Source organism: Colletotrichum gloeosporioides (assembly GCF_011800055.1).
Source record: "Colletotrichum gloeosporioides strain Lc1 chromosome Unknown consensus_104, whole genome shotgun sequence".
NCBI lineage: Eukaryota > Fungi > Ascomycota > Sordariomycetes > Glomerellales > Glomerellaceae > Colletotrichum > Colletotrichum gloeosporioides.
In genome coordinates, this window is record NW_025544749.1 from 153,527 (window position 1) to 175,666 (window position 22,140).

The 22,140-nt window shown below is 48.7% G+C and overlaps 10 protein-coding genes and 1 pseudogene across 11 annotated transcripts; 4 read left to right on the forward strand and 7 right to left on the reverse strand.

The window, feature by feature from the left end:
* Nucleotides 1-482: 482 nt before the first annotated feature.
* GCG54_00007981 (uncharacterized protein) lies at nucleotides 483-1,331 on the reverse strand (the record flags this gene model as incomplete). Its single annotated transcript, XM_045407955.1, has 3 exons — nucleotides 483-721; nucleotides 782-859; nucleotides 914-1,331. The coding sequence occupies 3 exons, from the start codon at nucleotides 1,329-1,331 to the stop codon at nucleotides 483-485; spliced, it is 735 nt and encodes a 244-aa protein (XP_045257088.1).
* A 621-nt stretch (nucleotides 1,332-1,952) lies between these two features.
* Nucleotides 1,953-3,080, reverse strand: GCG54_00007982 (uncharacterized protein; the record flags this gene model as incomplete). The annotated part of the gene is made up of 1 exon (XM_045407956.1): nucleotides 1,953-3,080. The coding sequence occupies one exon, from the start codon at nucleotides 3,078-3,080 to the stop codon at nucleotides 1,953-1,955; it is 1,128 nt and encodes a 375-aa protein (XP_045257089.1).
* A 1,716-nt stretch (nucleotides 3,081-4,796) lies between these two features.
* GCG54_00007983 (Protein YdcF) lies at nucleotides 4,797-5,833 on the forward strand (the record flags this gene model as incomplete). Its single annotated transcript, XM_045407957.1, has 2 exons — nucleotides 4,797-5,038; nucleotides 5,107-5,833. The coding sequence occupies 2 exons, from the start codon at nucleotides 4,797-4,799 to the stop codon at nucleotides 5,831-5,833; spliced, it is 969 nt and encodes a 322-aa protein (XP_045257090.1).
* Nucleotides 5,834-6,370: 537 nt separating this feature from the next.
* On the reverse strand, nucleotides 6,371-9,204 carry GCG54_00007984 (putative L-ascorbate peroxidase 6; the record flags this gene model as incomplete). Its single annotated transcript, XM_045407958.1, has 3 exons — nucleotides 6,371-6,654; nucleotides 8,057-8,824; nucleotides 8,886-9,204. The coding sequence occupies 3 exons, from the start codon at nucleotides 9,202-9,204 to the stop codon at nucleotides 6,371-6,373; spliced, it is 1,371 nt and encodes a 456-aa protein (XP_045257091.1).
* Nucleotides 9,205-9,981: 777 nt separating this feature from the next.
* GCG54_00007985 (uncharacterized protein) lies at nucleotides 9,982-11,228 on the reverse strand (the record flags this gene model as incomplete). Its single annotated transcript, XM_045407959.1, has 5 exons — nucleotides 9,982-10,562; nucleotides 10,616-10,679; nucleotides 10,751-10,819; nucleotides 10,888-10,987; nucleotides 11,047-11,228. 5 exons carry the CDS (start codon nucleotides 11,226-11,228, stop codon nucleotides 9,982-9,984), a joined length of 996 nt encoding a protein of 331 aa, XP_045257092.1.
* Nucleotides 11,229-12,194: 966 nt separating this feature from the next.
* On the forward strand, nucleotides 12,195-12,899 carry GCG54_00007986 (putative transporter; the record flags this gene model as incomplete). Its single annotated transcript, XM_045407960.1, has 3 exons — nucleotides 12,195-12,339; nucleotides 12,407-12,558; nucleotides 12,627-12,899. 3 exons carry the CDS (start codon nucleotides 12,195-12,197, stop codon nucleotides 12,897-12,899), a joined length of 570 nt encoding a protein of 189 aa, XP_045257093.1.
* Nucleotides 12,900-12,930: 31 nt separating this feature from the next.
* GCG54_00007987 (uncharacterized protein) lies at nucleotides 12,931-13,592 on the forward strand (the record flags this gene model as incomplete). Its single annotated transcript, XM_045407961.1, has 2 exons — nucleotides 12,931-13,294; nucleotides 13,354-13,592. 2 exons carry the CDS (start codon nucleotides 12,931-12,933, stop codon nucleotides 13,590-13,592), a joined length of 603 nt encoding a protein of 200 aa, XP_045257094.1.
* A 528-nt stretch (nucleotides 13,593-14,120) lies between these two features.
* Nucleotides 14,121-15,852, reverse strand: GCG54_00007988 (putative metabolite transport protein NicT; the record flags this gene model as incomplete). Its single annotated transcript, XM_045407962.1, has 5 exons — nucleotides 14,121-14,411; nucleotides 14,468-14,716; nucleotides 14,780-15,045; nucleotides 15,095-15,564; nucleotides 15,641-15,852. The coding sequence occupies 5 exons, from the start codon at nucleotides 15,850-15,852 to the stop codon at nucleotides 14,121-14,123; spliced, it is 1,488 nt and encodes a 495-aa protein (XP_045257095.1).
* Nucleotides 15,853-17,664: 1,812 nt separating this feature from the next.
* Nucleotides 17,665-18,954, reverse strand: GCG54_00007989 (annotated as a pseudogene). The gene is made up of 3 exons: nucleotides 18,933-18,954; nucleotides 17,802-18,801; nucleotides 17,665-17,742 (listed from the first exon to the last, which is right to left on the reverse strand). Coding segments are annotated over exons 1-3 (1,100 nt in total).
* Nucleotides 18,955-19,563: 609 nt separating this feature from the next.
* GCG54_00007990 (2-dehydro-3 6-dideoxy-6-sulfogluconate aldolase) lies at nucleotides 19,564-20,385 on the reverse strand (the record flags this gene model as incomplete). Its single annotated transcript, XM_045407963.1, has 1 exon — nucleotides 19,564-20,385. One exon carries the CDS (start codon nucleotides 20,383-20,385, stop codon nucleotides 19,564-19,566), a length of 822 nt encoding a protein of 273 aa, XP_045257096.1.
* Nucleotides 20,386-20,954: 569 nt separating this feature from the next.
* Nucleotides 20,955-21,926, forward strand: GCG54_00007991 (D-3-phosphoglycerate dehydrogenase; the record flags this gene model as incomplete). Its single annotated transcript, XM_045407964.1, has 1 exon — nucleotides 20,955-21,926. The coding sequence occupies one exon, from the start codon at nucleotides 20,955-20,957 to the stop codon at nucleotides 21,924-21,926; it is 972 nt and encodes a 323-aa protein (XP_045257097.1).
* Between the last annotated feature and the right edge of the window lie 214 nt (nucleotides 21,927-22,140).

Sequence of the window (22,140 nt, forward strand, 5' to 3'; positions counted from 1 at the left end):
AAAGGCAATCTCCCAATCACTAAGAAAGGCGAACATCACACTAATGTTCTGATTCAGGAGTAGTCTTCGGGTGTCGGGTACTGTTAGTTAATTAGTCTTGGACGCGAAAGCCCACCTTAAGGCCCGACAGGGCCAGCTTTCCCACTTCCCGCATCGCACGGACGTTAATGAATTTGGATGAGTATTGAGTTCTCTGTCTCGGATAAAGTTCAACGAAAGGTGAGGCTTCAAAAAGCTCAATACTCTTGCCACAAGTTACCCAAATTCATCCGAAGAACACTTGTTTTAGACTTAGGTGCATCAAACGTCTGGGTGCGAAGCAATCAAGCAACTGATACTTTCAATGCGCGCCATACAGGTATAGCAATTCTTTTGTACATTTCCACTGAGTACCGTGCTCTTATGAGTGGGAATAGATATTTACAATGAAGCAGACAATCATGTACAGAGAGAGAGCCTTCGGGCCCAAAATAAAGTCAAGATTACTCTGTGAGGTTGTCCTTCTCAATGGTGATCGAGTCAATTGTCCAGGTGATTCCGTTATCCTTGGTCTGCCATTCAGTGTGAGTTGCGTTGGTGTACGACACGATGTCACCAATGTTCTGAACGGCCTTGTTGAAGACCAAGGTGATGTTGTTGTATGCGTACGCATCAAGCGTACCGCAGCCATCACCGTAGCACTCGTTGCCGGAGTAGAACACGGCAGGCCTCATGCCCTTGGCTACGAAACGAGGTTAGGATGGTTTCCCGTATCTACTCGGCTTCGAGATATTTCACTTACAATCGGACTCCGAAGAGAGCAGCTTGCCCTTGGACCAGACCTTCTGGTCGATCATGTCGGTAGAGGAGTTAAGAGATACTGCAATCGAGTTAGCCGGTGCGTTCTGTGTATATCGATGCGCATGCAACTGACTCTCAAAGTTCAAGGTTGCGTTTTCGTCAACCTCAACGTACGGCTGGCCGATTTGCCCGTCGGGAGTGTAAGTACTGGCAGCGACACACCATTGGGTGTTAGGAGCGCTGCAGCCCCATGCGGTGTTGTCAGGACCCCAATTGAGCAAGGGTTGGACGAAGTTCATCTTCAAAACATCGCCGTTGTTCGGGTTGTCCTGGACACCAATCCACAGCGAGAGCCAGCGCTCATTCTCATTGCTCTTGACCCAGTCCTTCGGAGGAGCAGGAACCTCCATGGAATAGGTAGCCTTGGTGATGTACTGGCCGCCCGTCGTAGGGCCAAGGTAGAACATGTTGCCATACTCGTAGTTGGGGTAGATGTCGGCCTTGGCTCTCAGAGCCAGGGCGGCAGCAGCGGCAAGGACGGAATTGCGCATCTTGAAAAGTTTTGAGTTGAAAGTAAAACGAGCGACGAGAGATCCTGTCCCTGTGGTTGGTTGTAGTTGGTGGTTGAAAGAGTGTGTGAGGTCGGCCAAGGAGCTAGTGCAGATCGCCAAGTGCTCGAGATGCTTATATATGCTTCGAAGATTATGGGTGCATTTTAGTTGACACTGACCCCTGGCTGAAACAGCGCTTCGTAGAGGTGGACGAAGACACTCGTGGGCCGATCTAGCCCACGGAGAAATTAATCCAACCCACCCGGTTAGTGCGGCATCCAACCGAGCAGCTGGATGCAACAGAAAGATGAAGAACGGCGCCAGTCAATTTCTTTTCAAGCGTTAAAAATGGGACGAACGCGTCAATCCTGGTATTGGAATGGGTCAGAAAAATGATACCAACTAACAGATTCAATCACATCAGTCCATCTTCGCCTAGAGCCGGTGTACGACAAAGCGGTTGAGAAAAATGGTTCCCCCTAGCCCGGCAACGATGATAATTGGAATACGAGTATTGAAGAATACTCAATTGAGACTGGAAGCACGACTGCCCGAGCAAAAACTTTCTGCAGCACTATTCACGATGTGGCCCCTAAACCACGGTAAGTGTAGTCATGGCGTTCAGGGCATGATGACTATCTCGCCCGGTTCTCTTTTCTCTTCCGCGGCATCCCACGCTTGTTCCCAATCTTCCAGCCGAAACTTATGAACTGGCCCCATGCCGGCCTTTCTTCCAAGGGGGAGAACTCCGGTTTCTACCATTTTGATGAGCCTTTCGGTCTGCTCCGGAGTGCACATCCACGTTCCCTTGATAGTAAGTCCACGGCCTAGAATGTCCATGTAGCCAAAGTTAATACCGGAGAAAACGCTGCCCTCCAAGTTGACTTTAGCGCCGTGTCTGAGAACGTTCATGCAACTGGTGAAATGAGAAGAAGTGGCTGCGCCAGATGGAGACATGTCCCAAAAAGCGTCAGCTGACCCCCGACAAGCCTTGCGGAGCATTTGGGTGTCTTGCTCGACGATATTGGTGAGTTTGACAGTGGAGACGCGAGCGTTGATGGACGCAAGTTGCTCAAGAACTGGCCCATTGCGCCCGATGGCAATGACGTGTGCGCCCATAGCGAGGGCGAGGTGGACAGCTGCACTACCATACCTCCCTGTCGCCGGGGCGACAATGACAGTATCTCCAGACTTGACATCGATGTCCGCAAGACCGCCGAATGGGACGAGCATACTGAAGAGATGCGTCAAGTCTTCCATTGTGTAACCAAGCCCATCTTGATTAATACTGCCCAACAGCCTCTCTTCGTTTAAGGGGCGGCAACTCTCCAGAGGAACCTTCGCGTAGTCGGCATACGTAGAGTTGCGCCACTCTCCTCGGGACAGCTTTCGACTGCCCTCGTCAAATCCTTCCATCATTCCGGAGATCCATATTCCACCACGGTCCCGGCCCTGTATGTATGGATCAAAGAAGACCAATTGCCCGTGTTTCAGTCTCGTTGCGTCGGGTCCAATGTCGATAATTCTGCCAATGGACGCAAATCCAGGGGTGAAGGGAAATGGCAGAGGATGCCCGCTGCTCGGGTTTCGATACACATTTGGAGAGTTGGCTCTAACAGAGACAGCAATGACTTTTATGACTGCATCTCCTGTGTTTGCAGCTGGCTTCTCGCGTATTTCAAAAATTGGGTCCTGTCCTGCCCCTGGAAGAATAACAGCTCGATTTTCAATGGTGTTTGCTGAAGACATGTTGAATATAGAAGTCGAATGATATGTACAACAGATGATAAAGGAACTATAGCAACTGCTTCCCGTTTTATAGTATGGTCTATTGACTTCGTAAGTTCGTACTCGTAACCGCACTGTTGGCGGAGTTTTAAGCGGAATCTATGTTTGGCGCAAGTCCTATGCGAACTTTTCTACGGCCTTAGTGACTTTAGCTCATTGCGGAAATCTAGAAAGCGCGTGTCTTGATTCCGGTACAGGCTTGCCAAGTCTTGAATGACCCGCTTTAGAAAGGAAACAAGACCGCGAATCAGCTAGGTAAGCGGAGTTTGTTGTGGTTGCGGACTTGTAATTAGTAATTCACAAACTCCGCAACTCTGTTTCCACAAAGTTGTACTCAAGGATTCATCTTTATCGGTCCTTGTGTTAAACGCAAAGTGCTCGCCAAAGCGTCTAGAAAATTGTTACTCTCGTGCATGTGGTGGTTTTAATACATAATTTACTTCTTTGTGTCCCGAGCGGGATTATTCAGAATTCGTCACTTAATTCAGCAAGATACTTCTGGTGTTATAAGCATGATGAAGCAGGTTGAACCCCCGACAATACCTGGGAAACCAGACTTAATCTGCTTACGCGACGATCGTAGTCTTCAAACATGATATTCATAACGACAATAGATACTGCCTGCCTTTCTAGCTGTTTTATTTCCCATTTCATTTTCCTTTCTTTTGGCTGAGCAGTAATCGAAGAGGTTGGGTGCGGATCATACAAAGACTTTCGATGGACTTTTCCTATGTATACTACTTAGGGCAAGAAAGGTCCAAGAAGCCACAAGAAATTAATCTGTTTGAGGTTGCTACATTTTGTGTCATGATTGTCGTACGCAGTACGGAAACGTAGCGCCAGCGGAACGAGATTCTGAAAACAGCCTAGCATCTATACACGGCCTCCAAAACACCTCAGTGATGCATTTTGTGAATAATTCTTTTGTGAATACTTATATAACTAAAGGGAATATAAGGACCCTTTTTTTCCTCTACCCTAACCTAGGCTAGTCTCTTTAACTACTATATCCTTAGATAAGAGTAATAATAGCGATTAGTTCTTAGAACTATTTACTATACTTCTTATTAAATATCCTATTAATCTCCTTTATATTATTCTTATTTTTTAAGTTCTTAGTAATCTTTTTAAATCTCTATTTAATTTAATAGAGAACTTAGTTCTAAAGGTCTTCTAAGAACTTAATATATATTATAAAGAAGTATAAAGATACTATATTATTATTCTTAGTTATAAGGATATAACTAAACTATTATTAAATATATAGTAAATTAGTTTTTTTTAGATATTTAATATTATTAATAATAAGGACTATATTAATTAAGTAGGGGGTATATATAAGATTTATCTTAGAGGACTTTAAATTTAAGCTATAGTATAATAGGGGGCTACTTCTACTTAGCTAGGTAGCTTAAAAATCCCTTTTATATACCCTATAGGTTAGTTATAGAGGTTATACTATAGCCCTCTATATATTTCCCTGTTAGAGTTATATAGCAGTTAATAAGGTGCGCCTCTAGGCGGCAAACTACGAAGAAGAAAAGTTAGAAGGGAAGAAAGATTCACCTCAGTGATGTTCGATGATTAGGATAAGTCAGCAAATATTACCTCCACTGCGAACAACCCGCTTGGGCACACCGCTCCCCGTCACAACGTGCCCGAGTTTTCAACGCAAGCATGGCAGAGGCCGCTGATGCAGTCAACGTTCTGTCTAAATTCTTATCCGACGAAAGAATTGACGGAGTCTCGGGGGTCAATCGGTTCTTCGAGTCGCTGCCAACCTCCCAGCCAGCCGCGCCACCTACCGACGCCATAGTCTTCTGTGCCTCGTCCGTGCTCGCCTTGGCCGATGTCGTTTTCTCAGCATTCAATGGAGGAGAACCATCTGATAACTCTGAACTTGACCAAAAGATTGATCTGTGAGTGTGAATAATTGTTCAGTGAGATTGGGCGTCCACAAGAAAAAGAGACTGACCCATGCCTCCAGAGACGGAAGACGCACAGTCCTGGTGCTTTGCGGCGGCATCGGTCACTCTACCCCGTTCTTGTATGACGCAGTTGCCAGACATCCAATCTACAACGTAATCGCAGACGAAGTCCAGGGGAAACCAGAAGCACGCGTCTTGCAGCTGATTGCCGAGCGATGGTTTGGGATTCAAGCCCTCGAAGCTGGTCCAGAGGCTGCCATGGTGCTCACCAATGACCGAGATAAGTTTGTTGTCGTAGTTGAAGATCGTTCCAAAAACTGCGGCGCAAACGCATCCGAGTCAAAAAAAGTTCTTGAGGCCTGCGGGATCACCTCACCGCGGTCGATCATAGTTGTACAGGATCCCACCATGTCAAAGAGGACCGTTGCAACCTTTGAGAAGACGTATGCCATCAACTCTAAATCTACACCTCACATCACCAGCTGGCCAACATTCACGCCAAAGGTTCACGTAAAATCTGGCGTGAATGAGGAGGGAAAACATGATCCACTAGCACTGCTCCAGTACTTCGTGCAACAAAGTCGTGGCATTACCTCAAATGGCCTATGGGACATGGGACGGTTTGTGGACTTACTGATGGGGGAGGTACCTCGTCTCAGAGATGATGCAAATGGTTATGGCCCCAATGGCAAAGGGTTTCTCGTACATGTGGATATTCCGGAGGAGGTCGAACGTGCTTGGAAACATCTTGACGACGCAATTGGGGCCACAGGACGAGATCGATAGATGCATGCACTGCGTGTAACATGACTGTAATTCCTACCTAGTACCCGATGGGAGTGCTTGAAGCTACTCTAGCGCAGAATCATAGCTTGTTCCAGGCACTGACTTGATATTCGTATTTCTAGGGGTTTGGGGCTTGGAAGGAGGTTTCCGACGCAGCGATGCCAGCATCACTGGAAACTATCTTCGTTTTCGTGAGTGCTGATGCTATGGCTTGTCAAGTACACCTGAGCCCATGAGCGACTGTACAAAGCCTGTGACTGATTTGATAGCCACTGCCGCAAGATTGCGAGCACCTTCATATGTCGGGTCGAATGATGCCACAGTCAAAGAGACAGGCTAAGTGACCATGGAGATCTCTCTGAAGCAGCCGACAATGTCCGGCTCCAACAGGCCACCAGGCGCTGCAAACCGATTTGCTTTTCCGATAGAGACGTCCAAAGAGTCGACATCGAAATGCATCATTACGGGACGAAGTTGCTTTCGTTGCAGTACTGTGCTGAGTCCTGTTTTGAAGTCGACTTTCTTCTCAGTATCGCCCTAAATCACGTCGAACCCGGCCTCTCCCACCCGTGCTCGCTCCAAGCGGTTCACATCTCTCATTCCCACGTGCACCAGACGCTCCAAGCTAATTGAGCGATGTCCGGGAACAGTCTCCAGCATTCCTTTCAAGCATTGTCCCGCTAGCATGGAAATGGGCATCGAGTCGAAATAGCCGCTCATGACAGTATCTGGCGTGTTGAAATAATCATGCGCATCGAACCACACGCACCCGAGTTCTGCGTCTCCAAAGTTTTGCGCTGCATGCAGCCTGGCGGCCACCCCTACAACAGAAGTGCAATTTCCCGCGAGAACGATGGGACATGCGTTCCGCTGCCGCTCTTTTGCGATAAGTTTTGCTGTGCGACGGACAATCTCGAAGCTGCGGCCAATTTCTCCTTCAAATTCGTCTACCGGCTCCACGTATATCTCGCGCAACGGTAGGTCAAGGTTGCGGAGGCTTTTGGATAAGCCACATGCCTTGAGAAAGGCAGGTCCTGCTCCAGTTCCTTGGTCGCGAAGGCTGACATGATAAGGGAAGATGATCAGCGATAGGCATCGAAGGGTTGCTTTGGCCATGTTGATCCTCCATATAATTCCAAACGACAACGAAAAGAGTGAAACGTGATCTCTGGAACGTGTGAACAAGAAGGCTGACGGTGCGAATCAACCCCCCAAACGCTTTCTAGTCGTCGTCCGAGAGAAGCCAAGTTGTGGGGTGCATCGGCTATACGCTAAGTGGAGAGCGGTGTCAAGCAAAGGGCGCGCGTCGCAGAGATGAGAAACACCGATACTGGCAAGTTTCTGCGGAGACCAGAGGGCGACGATTGAAAGCGGCGGGCTGAGATCCATGCTAAGATGGCCTATTGAAATATGTACCGGAGTGTGATGTCATTGAATCAGTTTTGTTGCTTCTTTAGGCTTTTAGTTAATTCAAGAAGTTACGCACCGGTGAAAGATCTAAAACCACCGCTCTCAAAGCGATTTACCTACCTACCGTCAGTATTGATGCGATTTCAGCTTCAGACATGCATCTCACATTTGAAAAACCGGGCATTGCTAAGGTCGGCAATTCTTATTGTGGTGCTAAGACAGGAGTTTTGCGGAAGGAGATACACTACCTAGGAAACGTCGCGCTCGAGGGACAAACTAGAGAGTCGAGGATGCATTGTTGGAACTGAGACATTTTCAACATGGATCCGTATGAAGACCATGGCCATAGCCATGAATATAGTTGGAAAAGGACCGAGGAATAACAAATGTGTTGGTATTTGACAACATATTTGATCGGTAATACCGGTAATTATTGCGTCGAGATTGGCCTCTTGGTTGATCCCACCTCCCATGACAAGTTTTATTTGTACATCTAAACGGTGCAAGTTCCTGGAAGAACATTTGTCTTCAAGAGACCCAGCTCATGTTTGCCACCCGCTGATGTATCTTCCATTGTAATATCAAATGTTGTACTCCATCCGCTTGCGTCAAGGGTGGCATTAGCACGAAAATATTGAAAACCACTTTTTTCCAAGCCTGGAACTGGAAGGAACGGCAGGCTTTCCACTTCCAACTTTGGGAGCAAGACACCTGGTCTAGAGACGCGATGGGCAAGGTGCAGAATAGGTTGGTTGTTTTCACCAGCTAACTCTTTGCGCAGAGCTATAACCAGAGACAAATCTCGAGTCGTACCGGTTCCTGTGATGCATGAATCTGTTTGTTGGTACAGAAAGTTGGAATCCACAGGATATCCACCAGTGTTTGAATTATCAAGAATGGATGTTGTACCGGTAGAAGTTGTCTTGAGCAGAATGTTGAAATTGCTGATTCCAGTGCTGGCGTTGATTGACCTGGAAAATTCAAACCAGGTGAACGTGTTGCCCCAGAAGCCATAAGACTGGCCACCCCTGCTGCGGGCGCGACTGGCCACAATCACGTCTGCGTCTGGGGACCCTTGGCGATCTAGGTAATTCAATGATACTTCCAGGTCATCACCGTTGATACCTGTTTCCGCATTATTGCGTACTCTGATGCGCCCTTCAAACAGCAAGCTGCCGTCCGATTGTAGCCGAGGAGGATCCACGTAAGGTTTAATGTCGACAATATCTAGTGGCTCTGTTAAGGTCACTGACGCGGGAACGGTATCGATCATGCGCTCAAAGATTCGGGTGCACTTTGACTTGAATGTGAGAGGATCCGAGAGAGAAGACATGGTAGCGTTGCCGTCGGAACCAAAGATGCGCTTGTCCGAGTTCATTGTGTCGTTCGCGCCGACCACCAGAGGGTTAGCTGTCTCGTTTTCAAGATACTCAGTCACAACTGCGTTGTCGAAGTTGGTCGGAGAAGCATCGAAATGAGCGATGTTCTCTTCGGAAGGCTCGCCGGCTACCATTTCTGGGAAGTCGACACTATGTATGTTGCCCAAGCTGTGACCGCATGCTACCATCGTAATCATGTCCTCTGTATACGTCTTGTTAGTGCGCACACTAAGATGGGCCTTTCCAAAATGCCGTGGTCTTACCATCGTTGAAACCCGCCCTTTTAAACGTTTGGCGCGTAGTTTCAAGGCCATCTTCCGGCTTGGGAACCCCGGCAGGTCCTGCTTCAGTTGCGTCGATACGACCGGCTCGGAAAGGAATCTTTGGCCCGTCACACGCTGCCGCTGCAGCCACAACGCTGAGAGCCAAAAGATCAGAGACTGAGGATCTAGGCGTGAGAAAATCCCACATTGCTGCAAACGTGTTGTTGAAGGCAGAGCCGGTGTTCTCAGGCCGCTCAAGCTCGAACATGAGGGATGCATCGAGCCCACCGGTGCCAGTTGCCACGTCGAACGTAGACATGTCATGGAATGCAGTACGTATCCACTCGGCCGAATTTTGGACCCCAGGCATACCTGAGCCATGGCTGCAAGGCGTGACCACTGCGATTTCTATTTGTCAGACTCTAAGATGAAATGAAATAGACGTTAAGTGAGTTGAAGATGAACACAAACAGTCAGAGAAGCCAAATCGGATGTAGCCAGAGTGCATGGCTAATATGTCCTCCAAATGGTCGTATTTGGAAGGCCAAACATATGACTCCGATGCTGAAGCCAAGAGGACCACCATTAGAAGACATGATCTCGACATGTTGAGGTCTTGTATAATCGAAAGCTTGAACAAACTTTATGGAGCAAAACAAAATCGTGTTTCTTGTTGAACGCGCCATCCAAACTTTTAAACCGCACCCAGTCCGTCAGCATCGCCAAGATCGCCAATGCAACCTGCCTTCTTCGTCATCAAAGATGACCGGTGGGATAAAGTACAATCACACGAGGGTCCACCGAATACGAGAGACCCTGGAAGCCACCTTCTTGATTATGCTTAATTTGTTGCCGAATCTGCAGGTCCACCCGTTCAACTGACCCTTTCCGACGAATAAAGACCACTGCTTTACTACAATGCCGTCTTCGTATCTGGAGTGCAACGTCGATACGAAATTGACGAATACGAAAGAAGACAGACACGGCCTGACAAGAAATGCATGTTTGAGCCCTTATCATCTGAGCCCATCATTTCGATTTAGCGACATCAAAAGAAGGCCAAAGCGTTTGGTGGGCTGGCAACCGCTCCAGGAACCTAGTGGGGACTGTTAAATAAAGAATCATTCAGACCCTCGAGAACGGACGAAGAAGACTTTACATTCATTGGTGAGCTCGACAGAAAGAATACATATCGATGCAGTGACGAGCAGAGGCGGGAGAGATCTTCCAAGTAGAACAACTCTCCTATCGGCATGCCCCATCCGGCAAGCAGCCATTCGTGCAGATGCCACTCCGTGTCCTTGCATGGCCAGACTTCAAGGGATCGTGTATCTCCACAGATGGCCGCGATTTGGTTGTTCCAAAGGAACTCGAGAAGTTCCATGGATGGCTTGACGCCTATGTTGTCAGGCTTACATGTTTTGTAGAGCTCATCGAGTTCCCACCGCCGGTCAAGTGTCATCGACTCATACTGGGCGAGGTACCCAAAGCGAAGAATTACAATATCTCCTGGTCGTAAGACGTCTTTTGCGAGACCCTGGGCGGTCATAGCCTCCATCAATTCGTTGAAAGGAACTTCATGAGATGAAAAAGCATCGACGTCAACCCCTTGCTTTTGCGCCCAAGCGTACCAGTCAATGAAGATAGCTCGGCCGGCAATGCCCTTCTGAGCAACGTCTGACCAAAATTTAATGTCTGTTAATGGCTGCGGCAAGCAATGGCAAACTCACGTTGTACGCCATTTGGGACGGGAGAGCCCGCAAAGTCAGCGGCGGTGCGTCCCATGTAGTAAAGCTAGATTGAGCGCGTCAATCATCAATTGATCTGATGTATGGATGGCACCTGTGAAGATGCGCAGAACTGACCCCTTCTTCTTGGTATGCGTAATGTCTAAAGCCGTCCCACTGGGAACTGCACTGGGAATTGAAACTCCACTGAAAGATGCCATCAGCTCGACCCACTGATAAAATACTCTGATTCGGGAAAACCGTTTGACACATACTTCGTCATCGTGGGCATGCTTAAGGGGTGCCTTGTTAATGCTGTGCAACTCGAGCAGCTTCCTGGAAAACTTGGGGTATGAGGCGCCAGTCATAGACCAGCTTCAAACCCACTCCAATTAGCAAATAACCAATCATGTTAATTCAAGCCTGTGACGTACTTCAGAGAAATTCTTTGGCCGGTAATGATGTTTTCCTTGGCTGCACTGGCAACAATGTCGTCCGTGAGTAGATTGAGAGTGCCTAGCTGATCGTCGGGGCCCCAACGACCCCACGCATTGCCGCGTGGTCCATTCTTATCAAGAGGAAGATCTTCAAACGGTGGGAAATTAATTGTCGTCATTTTTCAGGGGGCCGATGAAAGTTGTGCCAGAGAAACCGACAGGTGAAGAGGTTGCACTTGTAAGGCAGAGATGTGTTACACTCGGTGTTCTGGGACAACTCTGCAGGAGTTCAGCACAACGTCTCTCGCCCAACTCAATATAACACAGCAAAAAGCACCCAGCATCTACATATGAAGGAATACTTAGCCCCCGGTTGACGGCGTGCGTTTCTTCGTCATTGGTGTGTACCAGTTGCCTGTAGTCTGTAGAAGGTGGTCTTTGGTGGATCTGGACTCGCCCCGAAGCTTTTCAGCGTGACATCGGAGTCGCCCCGCCTTCGGAATGGCCCCGGCGGAATACCCGCCGAACACCTGCATCGAGCCTGCCGGGAATGGCCGAATCAAGTCTAGTAAGCGGGCTGGATGTTCAGATTCACAGACGAAGAAAGTATCGGCGCCCTCCACCGCTTGTCTGACACAGAATGCGGGGAAGATCAAAGAGGAAAGGATGAATAATCTTGGTACAAGCTGAGGGTCAGCAGAACCGAACGAGCAAAAGCAAGAGCAAGGATCCTGCCCGGCTCACCAACTCGTGACAAGGGATATCCAGTTTTACAAATGTGGCATGTCCCCCTCCCCTCGGAATCAAGCTCATCAAATTCTGATCCTCCATGCGACTTACGCCGCTTGATCTTTCCCATTTGAAAACATGGCAGAACAATCGGAAACCTGCAAGCGTGAAATGACCAAGATGGACGTCAAACATCTAGAGGCAGGTTCAAGCTCTGACCCATATGCAAGTCTACCGCCAGAGGATAGGGAACTTATGAGAACCTACGAGGGAAAGAAAGGCAGAAAAGTTGTCAAAAAGGTCAGTTGAGCTGGATTCACGACTCGCTGTTTGCCACATAAGTGCGCAAAGACTTTTGACTCATTCGTGTTACTAAGAAGGGTGCTACCTAGATTGATTATCGTTTGATTCCAATCATGGGTCTTCTATACCTTCTCTCTCATATTGACCGAGGAAACATCGGCAATGCGAAGATTGAGGGGATGGATGTCGATCTGGGGCTAACAGGCAATCAATACAATATCGCGAGCACCATCTTCTTCGTTCCTTACATCATCTTTGGTAGGCTGCATGCATTATTAAGCGATAAACCCAATACACATTCAAGCTGATTAATTTCCTTGACTAGAAATTCCTTCAAACATCATTCTGAAGAAGGTCCGTCCCAGCATGTGGCTATCCGCCCTCGTTATTTCATGGGGAACTGTGATGACTCTCATGGGAGTCGTGACAGATTTTCAAGGGATGGTAGTATGCCGGGTCTGTCTTGGTCTTTGCGAGGTGGGTTCGTCCCTTTCTAGACGCTATTTCGAGACGAGGCAGTGCTGATACAAGTTCATGGCCAATAGGCAGGTTTCTTCCCTGGCGCTGTATACATTGTGAGCACGTGGTATCCCCGACACGAGCTGCAACAGCGCCTCGCCATCTTCTATACTGCATCCGCATTTTCGGGTGCATTGAGCGGACTTCTCGCCTTTGCAATAGCCAGAATGGATGGTGTTCGCGGCATTGAGGGCTGGAGGTGGATATTCCTCCTTGAAGGTGCAGTGACTATTGCTGCAGGGTTTGGACACTCTTGTCGACTGGAAGATAGGACTTGGCATCCTTCTTGCTTGGGCTAACTCTGTACCGAACGCCGCTTTCAAATTCACAATGCCTCAAATTATTAAGCAGCTTGGCTTTTCTACGGAAAAAGCGCAGCTTTTGACGATTCCACCATATTTCTGCGGTGGCATATCGGCGTGGCTCACAGGCAAATTTTCGGACCGATTCTCTTGGCGGATGCCTTTCATCATTGGACCGATGACTATCTTAGCAGTGGCACTTGGAATCTTGTTTCACTTCTCTTCGGACGTGGCCAATAATGTTCCAGCTATGTATGTCAGTGTCATATTGGCACAGATCGGCATATATCCGCTTCTGCCTGGCATAACTGCCTGGATAGGAAATAACCTCGTTCTCTCGTGGAAACGGTCCATTGGCATAGCTTGGCTGCTTGCCGCTGGTAATTTAGGCAGTAAGTGGAAGTCTGCAATCACTCGCTGGACCTATCCTGCATGCGCTAATGAGGATAAGGCCTCATTGGAACCAATGTCTTCCTGGACAAGGAGGGCCCAAAGTATCCCACAGGATATGGCACTTCGCTCGGTATTATATGTCTAGGACTGATATCCGCTGTTCTTTTAGAATTTCTACTGTGGAGATTGAACAACAAGAAGTCCAAGTTGTCTCAGCATGAAGTCAGGGAGAGATTCTCTCAAGCGCAACTAGATGGAATGGGGGAAAAGAGTCCGCTATATCAATACACCTTGTAGAACTTCAAGACTTGATTTGTCTTGAGAGTTTTATTTCAATATACAGACTTCTCTACACACTTCCACGTTATTCGTCCACCCAGGAACGATTGATCGAATCCAGACCGGCAGCAAATTACCACACCCATAGGAAACCTCGGGGCAAAACTTTCCTAAACCTAATTCAACTTCGGAATGGAGCTTCAATAATAACTTGATTTCTAGGTGGGTTCCCCAAGGAAGAATCTGTGGCGGATGAAATGTCATTCTGGTTCATGAGTAGCGCGCTGTTCTTCCCCAGAATCAAAACCATGAAATGAGATGTCCTATCCATGATCTCAGCTCAGCTAAGGTATACTGGTACCGAACTTCATATGCACGAACCAATCAAAGATGTCAGCCACTGGAACTGGAAGAGGAGAGGGATGACGTTACGACGTATTTTGAAACAACAGGTCTTTATCTGGGGGACGTGTGTAGGTAGGCTTGGCATGGCGGTTGAAAACGAAGCATTGATGGTAATAACAATTTTACAGCCACAGGCAATTCTCAAGATGCAAACCTCCATCCATTAGATTCACCGGAGACTCTTTCCTGCTCATCCAACTCTTTGTTCTTCTTCCGACAGTACCACTTGGTAACGAGGACGAAGATTACTGTCAACCCACACCCAACAATGATTGCGCCGCCTCCCGTCTGATAATATGGCTCCTGGTTTCGAAGGAAGAAGTACGGAGTGAACCAGTGAGAGACAGACGAGACACAGTTAGCAATAGCGATCAAAGCGGCCCTCTTGGTCCGTGGTCGTGGTACAACAGTTGTTTCCCAAGATATTTGAAGCTGTCGTAGTCAGTAACAGACACTTCAACATGCGGGGAACAGTCCTGGACACTTACGTTAAGGCCGACGAATGGGCCAGTAACCAATAAGATCATGCAGAAGTATCTGGCCCCGACGTTCAACGTTGTGATCATCACGACGCATGCAACCAGTGTCAATAGGATTGGCACTATGATGTGGTAGCCATGCTCAAGCATTCTCCCAGATGACCAGGAAACTGCCAGAGTTACAAGAAAGGCAATAATAGGGGGCGGCGCTTGAATGAGATACGTAGTGGTGTCCCCAAACCCAAGAGTGGCGAGAATCTAGAGAACATGTAAGTAAACGTGCAAGCTGAGGTTGTATAAGTATGGATAGATATAACCGACCGATGGAAAGAAGTCTTTGTAAGACTGCGCAATGATGAGAAAAAAGTGGATGGCAGAGAAGAAGTACGTGAATGGGTCTCTGAGTGCCATCCACACCCCTCCCCAGTAATCTCCCTCGTCATCTTCAGCTCGACCGCCAGCCGACACAGTCTGTCTGTACTGAGCCATTTGTGACTCCTCAGCAGTGAGGAAATAGGTGCCAGTTGACTCGGGAAAGTTGGGGATAAACCAGAAGCTGACTAGACCAATCATGATACTGACAATGCCTGGACCAGTGTCAGAAAAGACAACATCACCATATGCACGACAACTGACCTTCAAGTAGCAGGAACCATTGCCATGCTGACATTCCAGCTATGTCGTCCATATTCTGGAGGATCCCGGCAGCTAGAAGGCCCGAAATAGCCTGCGAAATGGTGTTTCCTGCGTGCCAAATTCCCATGCGGAGGGGAGACTCGTGCTTCGTGTACCATGACGACGTCATGAGAGAAACAGCTGGGACAAACGGACCCTCTGTTAAGCCTACGACAAAGCGGCACAAGAGGAACCCCCAGCCGGTAGTGACAGCAGGCATACATAAGGTGGTGACAGACCACCCGAGCATACAGCATGGAAGCAAAATTCGCGGCTTGCCTTTCGCAATGATGACGTTTGCCGGAACCTGAGAGATGATGTATCCGACGTAAAAAAGCGAAATACCGGCGGACCACATGGTGTCGGACATGTGAAGATCATCTTGCATGCCGGCTAGTCGCGCGTTCGATACGTTGATCCGGTCCAAGTAACTTGACATGGTTAGCAATGACTATTCTGTCGACAAAATAGGCTTGAGATGGAGCAGACCCGGGGTTCGAAACTCACTTCATCATGAGCATGGCACAGACCATGGGCAAGAATTTCCAATCAAGACGTTTGCGAACGGCTTTGTCGAGTGTTTTGAGTTCTTCAGGGGTCTTATTCCTGATGAGGTCGTACCGCTCCAGTAGAGGGTCGCGGGCTGGGGCATTCTCCTCGCACTCGATCCCAACTTTGACATCGACTGAGCCGCGTGTCGAGTTACGAGAAAGCGTCATGTTTGCCGAGGGGTGTCTTGAGTTAAAGTAAAATGAACTGGGCACGAGGTGGGAAGTAGGAAGTAGGAAACGTTTAAAAGAGGCACCCTTTGAAACGGTCGACACCTTTTTGTACTTTGGGTTGTCATGACTGAGACGTTGAACGACCTGACCACGAGGTAACCACCAGCTCAACTCGAAAAAGCATGATGGCAATTTTGCAGCCACAAAGCTCCAGTTTCCCCGCACTGAGACCCCGTTTCCCCGCGGATCCAACGATCATGTATTTGTCGCGGGTTGTCTGGGGTCAGCTCCTGGCACTATCGGAAGGCCTCCGGAAGTCAGAGACTCTGGTCGGACTTGGTCCGCATTGGCAACCAATACCGTAAGTGGGTAAGCGCTCAAGGTGAATGTTACGCCAAGACTGCCGGTGGGGAACTACTCAATTCAATGGCCGAAAATTGACCCCCATGGCCTGATGTTTGCTCACCGACATCTGTGTTGATACACGCCAACCTGTTGAATCTGGTCTCCGCTATGTCACGCTGCCGCGCAGCATTTGTTGTCTTGGTCTAGGAGGAAGATACCTCACTACAACGTCTTCATATACTTGTTGCTGGCCAAAGAAAATCACTCCGGTTAAAGTTTACTGAAAGAGTCTGCTCGTTCATCAATCATCCTGGTGTCACGATGAGAAATCAACAAGCAGGAATATGTATTTAGGCTTCGGGTTTTCACTGAGAGAGAGACCAAATTCTGGAGTTCAGAGAAGCGAGGGAAAGTCTATTGTGGGAGTTTGGTGTATGTTGGATAGATTTTCCGCCTGGGCATCTCGGTGGATTGGACAATGAAGGCTCAACTGGCGGAAAGAGAAACTTGGGAGAGCTGGCCCTTTTCCCAACTCACACAGGTTTCAGCTGACCCATACTTATCGGCAACGTGGGTGACACAAACTCTCATCTGCAGCCAGGGTGTACACAACCTGAGGGGGCATCAGTACAGGGCGATTCCCCTGACTAAGAGAATGTGCATCGAATGAGTTGTTGGGATCGACGTGGAATAACATGCGGGAAGTTCACCCAAGAGTTAATCTTCAGACTTGTTAGCGGACGAATCATTGGCATGGGATTGAAGAGGGCTAGCTGTCTCACACTGGGTATCGCATTGTGACTATCCATCATACGCGTGGAAAGACCCAGCAAGACCCTCTGAAAAGCTGCAAGTGCAGGGAATCTTGATGCCGCAATCGTTACAAGAGTCGAGGACTTGTTGATTATTTCTGTCACTTCAGCGAGTCGACGCCCTGCAGAACTCTCCCGGCCAATACGCCAGTTGAGACACGCGAAAGTAACGGCAGCTTGAAAGACGTCGTATGCATCAATGAAGCTGCAAATGAAGGCGCCTTGGGTAAATAGGTCGTAACATCGGTTGACAAATTGCCGAGATGTATTGATAGTGTCCATATCAAGATCTTGAGTACTGCCAAGCAATGGACCAATACTCTCATGTGTTGGAGGCGTTGACGAGGTGAGATGGACCAAAGCGCGACAAGCCAATTGGTTGAAAAGGTCCGAAAGCTGCTGAGTAGACGAAGAATGACGATCTCCGTTGGGAGGTAGGTCTCTCCAATGGATAATGTTGCTATAAGTGAGCAGAACATCGTCCTTTCTTCCTGCTCGGATGCTCGAGATTAATTGTGAATACAGTATGAGGTAACGACTGATTGGCAATCTCTTAGACGATAAATCCGCCGATCTGGGCACATCACCATCTTCCTTTGGGAGCTGTGTTGTTTTTGTCAACTTCAGAACGGCTAGCGTTGTATTTTGCTCTTTAGGTGCTCTACTCACCCGCAATGAGATGTCGTCATCTTGAATACTCACGGGGCGGTCCATCACAAGACTAATCATCCTAGAGCTAAACTTAGTCCCATAACACACACAAAGTGAATCACAAGCAAAACACTATACCGGTCGAAGTAGTAAACAGTCCAAAATAGCCATCGCCGTCTGGTGGCCTCTGATATCGTTAAGTTGGAGTGGGCATCTGGCTCTCGGTGAAGGCCAAGGGAGATGCACGTTTTCATTGCCAGACCCAGAAGATGCCAGGCGGAACCACCAGAGGAGTTGAACAAAGAGTAGATAAGAAGCATTATCATGCAGTGTATGTGCTCGAGAGCCATCTCCGAACGCAGGATGGAGGGTAGCTCCTTGATTGCCGTAGAATGAAGGCCTGCACTAAGTGATGAGAGATGAGTCGAATTTGGAGACAGCAGAATTCCAATGGCGCAGGCCATGTGAACATTGAAATTATGCAATGATTCGGAGTTCTGTGCAGGCTGAGGTTGCGCTCTGCCAGCCGTAATACTCTCACATTGCCGGAGAAATATGTCCTCGTCAAGATAGGGCAACAGAGCGGACAACTCAAGAAACTTCCGAACATGTTCAAGCGTTGAAACCTGGGTCACGGAAGCGAGGTGGTTACTGATACCAGGAGATTGGGGTGCTGGAATAGCTGTGGATGGGTCGCGCCCATCGATAGCCAGCGCCCCTGAGATCACTTCGGCTAAGGAGAACTTTCTGGGTAGATCGTCCGAATTATCTCGAGGTTCGGCCATAGCGCTGCGTGATAAGAAGCCGATTGCCCCCATAGTGGCCCTCACAGATGAATCGTCGTTCTCGTGTCCATTGCTACCGGCAAGATGCATGGCCTGACTCGACACGACCGATGTAGCATCCCGAGATCTTCCGCCATTGTCATGACCAGGAGACTGGTCCAGAATTGAATCAGCTCGACAACTGTATGTGCGCGAGCGTTTTCTAGAAAAAGATTCTTCTTCAAGATCAGCAACCCGCCTCTTCAATGACGCTACGTAGCTGAGGTCCGTTAGCAAACATTTCAGTAGACAGGGAAGCAGAATGTGATACCCAACAACAGAAGTATGCGAGAGCTCGGATATGGTGTTGAAATCTTGATTTCGTGGGATACAATCTACCCCTAGCACGCTACATGAGTTGCATGCCGGCAGACGGCGATCACACTGATAATTGTCAGCTAATGCTAGCTTTGAGGGGTAAAGTGCAGTCACTGGGGTCATATACCTTTTGCTTTCTCTTCCAGCATCTCTCGCAAGCTTGTGGGCGGGTTTGGGCGGTCGTTGGAGGCGGCTCGAGGGATTCCCTCGAGTTCGAAACTTCCCGCGCACCTGTAGATGAAGCGCAACTCATGGCCCGGCCGTCTATCTCCTAATACCAGGTACTGATACAGAAGAAGGGGATGCCAACCAATTCTGGATGACGCAAGCAGTGTAGGTGGTCCGTCGACAGAACATCGGCCCTGGCATCAACTGTGATGGGGAGTACATAGGACCTCGCACCTCCGAATGTTTGCCGATGTCTCTTTTCCCCACATAACAGGGATAGCCTTATTACGTAATTAGTTTCAATACTCGCGGGGATTGACGCCAAGCCTCCATGGGGAAGCTGTAGAGGACCTGATTGGTCATATCTACATCCCACGGAGTTGCGGAGTCACAAGAGGGAAAAAAGAACAAAATGCAATCTTATCATAAAAAATCGTGTATGAAATTGAGATATCGAAGATCGCATGCCTGCAGTTCAACTCCTTGAATGATGATTGAGACATCTACTGTGGCGGAATCTAGAACCGCTAACATATCATCATGCTATGCATTATGGCACCCTGGAATGACATCCATGATTACTGACAAATTCATGACTTGCCATTCGTAGCTAAAGTTGCCCTAGCGCTCAGACTAGCCATCTCAGCAGCTCTCTTCGTGGCACCGGCGATGAGCAACGGGCCATCCGTCGCAGCCATTACCCAGCGGGCTCCCATTTGACAGAACTTCTCGACCAAATCCATTCGTGAGTGAAGACCTCCGACTCCAACCCACTTTCCGTGCTTGTTACAAGCCGCAATTGTTCGCTTATAGGCCTCTGTGAGTCTAGGGTTTTCGTAGTCGCCCGGGATACCCATCTCAGCCGTCAGATCGTTGGTGCCAATGAGCAGAGAGTCTACGCCTTCTACCCCTGCGATCTCATCAACCAACTCTAGTGCTTCAAGAGTCTCAATCATTGGAATGACCAAAGTTGCATCATTTGTGACCGGGTTGGAGACCTTGGCGGGAATCGTGCGGAATTGGTAATGAGGAAGTCCGTTGGTTGACGATCGCGTGCCGATTGGCTGGAACTTGGCAGCAGCAACAACGTCGCGTGCATCCTGAACACTGCGAATGTGCGGCACAATGACACCAAGTGCGCCACCATCCAAAATTCTAGAGACGAAGAAAGGATCTTTGCTCGGAGCGCGTACGATGGGCGAGATGCCAGCATACAGCGCGGCGATGCATAGCTGGGAGGTCGTCTCGAGGTCGAATGAGGAATGCTCCATGTCGATGAGAATTCCGTCAAATCCGGCGGTCTTGGCCATCATAGGAAGCTCTACCGACTTGACTAGCTTGACGCTAAGAGTTGATGCCACCTCATTACGGAGGAGTTTCTCTTTGAGCGAATGGGGGATTGAAACGGCCATTTCAAAAGAGGAAATCTTGATTGAGGAAATCTTGAATATTGATGATTATGCTGATAGATGCTCTGTGGACAAACATGTTCAACGGCGTGTGATTGAGGTATTGTTGTTATATGACTTTTTATTTGCTGGTCGCGCCGTGATGCCCGGACTTGTGCCGAGAGATTCTACAACACTTTCGGCACCTCCGCACATTGTTCGGCCTTCCGAAACCGTGTTCAAATGACACATGACCGAAACGATTCACAAGGAGGGTTTTCGGTGGCATTCCGTCGTCAGAGTGAGACTAGGCAGAGGTAGACAGGAGCGCCGGAGGCCGTCCGATAATATCGGGGCCCTTCCGGGTGGGCCAGGTATCAAAGGCGACCAGGCCACCTTCGCACCAGCTGTGTCACCGTTGATTTCCACAGCGCCAATTTCACGAAACGAGCCAAAAGTCCCCAGGTTTAAAGTCAACTTCATCGACCGCGACACGAAGGCCAGAATCGATCCAGCACCAAACCCCGGATTTATCTCCAATCAGCGGTCGCTGGGCTATCTCACCTATTCCCTCTCGCAAATCATTTCTCAACATGGCCCCGGGAATATTATCTGATCCAACCGCAGGCGTGCTTTCCGGCTCCAAGCCGACAGTTTACGTGTTGGATTCGTTCCAACCCGAGGTCATCAGCTTTTGTAAAAAACATTTCAACGCAATTCTACCTGGACAACCTGAACATGCAAAGTGGAGGGAAAATGTTCGGTTTCTTCTCATGCGGTCCTCACGCCTCACGGCCGAAGACATCGCTGCTTGCCCACATCTTCTTGCCATCGGAAAGCAAGGTGTCGGAATTGACAAGATCGATGCCGATGCTTGTTCTGCGCGTGGCATTAAAATCTTCAACACCCCCGGTGTCAACGCGCGTGCGGTGGCTGAAATGGTTTTGGCTTTGACGACAGCCGTGGCAAGACAAGTGGGAAGCATCGCAGGAAAGCAAAATGCTGGCATTCTTGTGCCCAAGGAGACGTGCTCAGGGATTATCCTGCATCGGAAGACGATCGGCATACTTGGCATGGGCAACATCGGAAGGGCTGTTGCTCAAATCTTTCGCGGAGCGTTCGAGGCGGACATTGTGGCTTACGACCCCTATTTGCCTCTTGAAGTCTGGGATGAAATCCCTCATTCCCGCGCCGAGTCAGTATCGGATGTTTTATCAGCTTCCGACGTTGTGACGGTTCACATGCCGTTGACACCCGCCACCAGACATCTTCTTGGTTACGAACAGTTCAAAATCATGAAGAACACCGCCATAGTTATCAACACAGCTCGGGGAGGTATCATTAACGAATCTGAACTAGAATGTGCCCTTTCGGAAGGACTCATCTGGGGAGCTGGATTGGACTGTCATGAGGAAGAGCCTCCTAGCAAAGAGAAGTACGGTACTTTGTGGGACGTTGGTGCGCTCAGTACGCCGCACATTGGGGCAGCAACTAGAGAGACTCAAGTCCAAACAGGCATGGCAGCAGCCACAAAGTTGTTAGACTATGCCAGAAGTCGGGCGTAGAAAGAAATGCAAGGTGATTGAATTCGGGTTTTAGATCCTTTCATTAATGATGATCCTTTGTTTTCAACATCCATTATAATAGAAGGTGCGGGGTGACATGTCGTTCACGATACTGTGCCTGAATGGTATTCCTAGATGGTAGAGTCCGATGTTCTGTATCCACGTGAGACGTATCTGAAAACAAACAGGAAGGCAAGTCCAGAAGAAATAAACT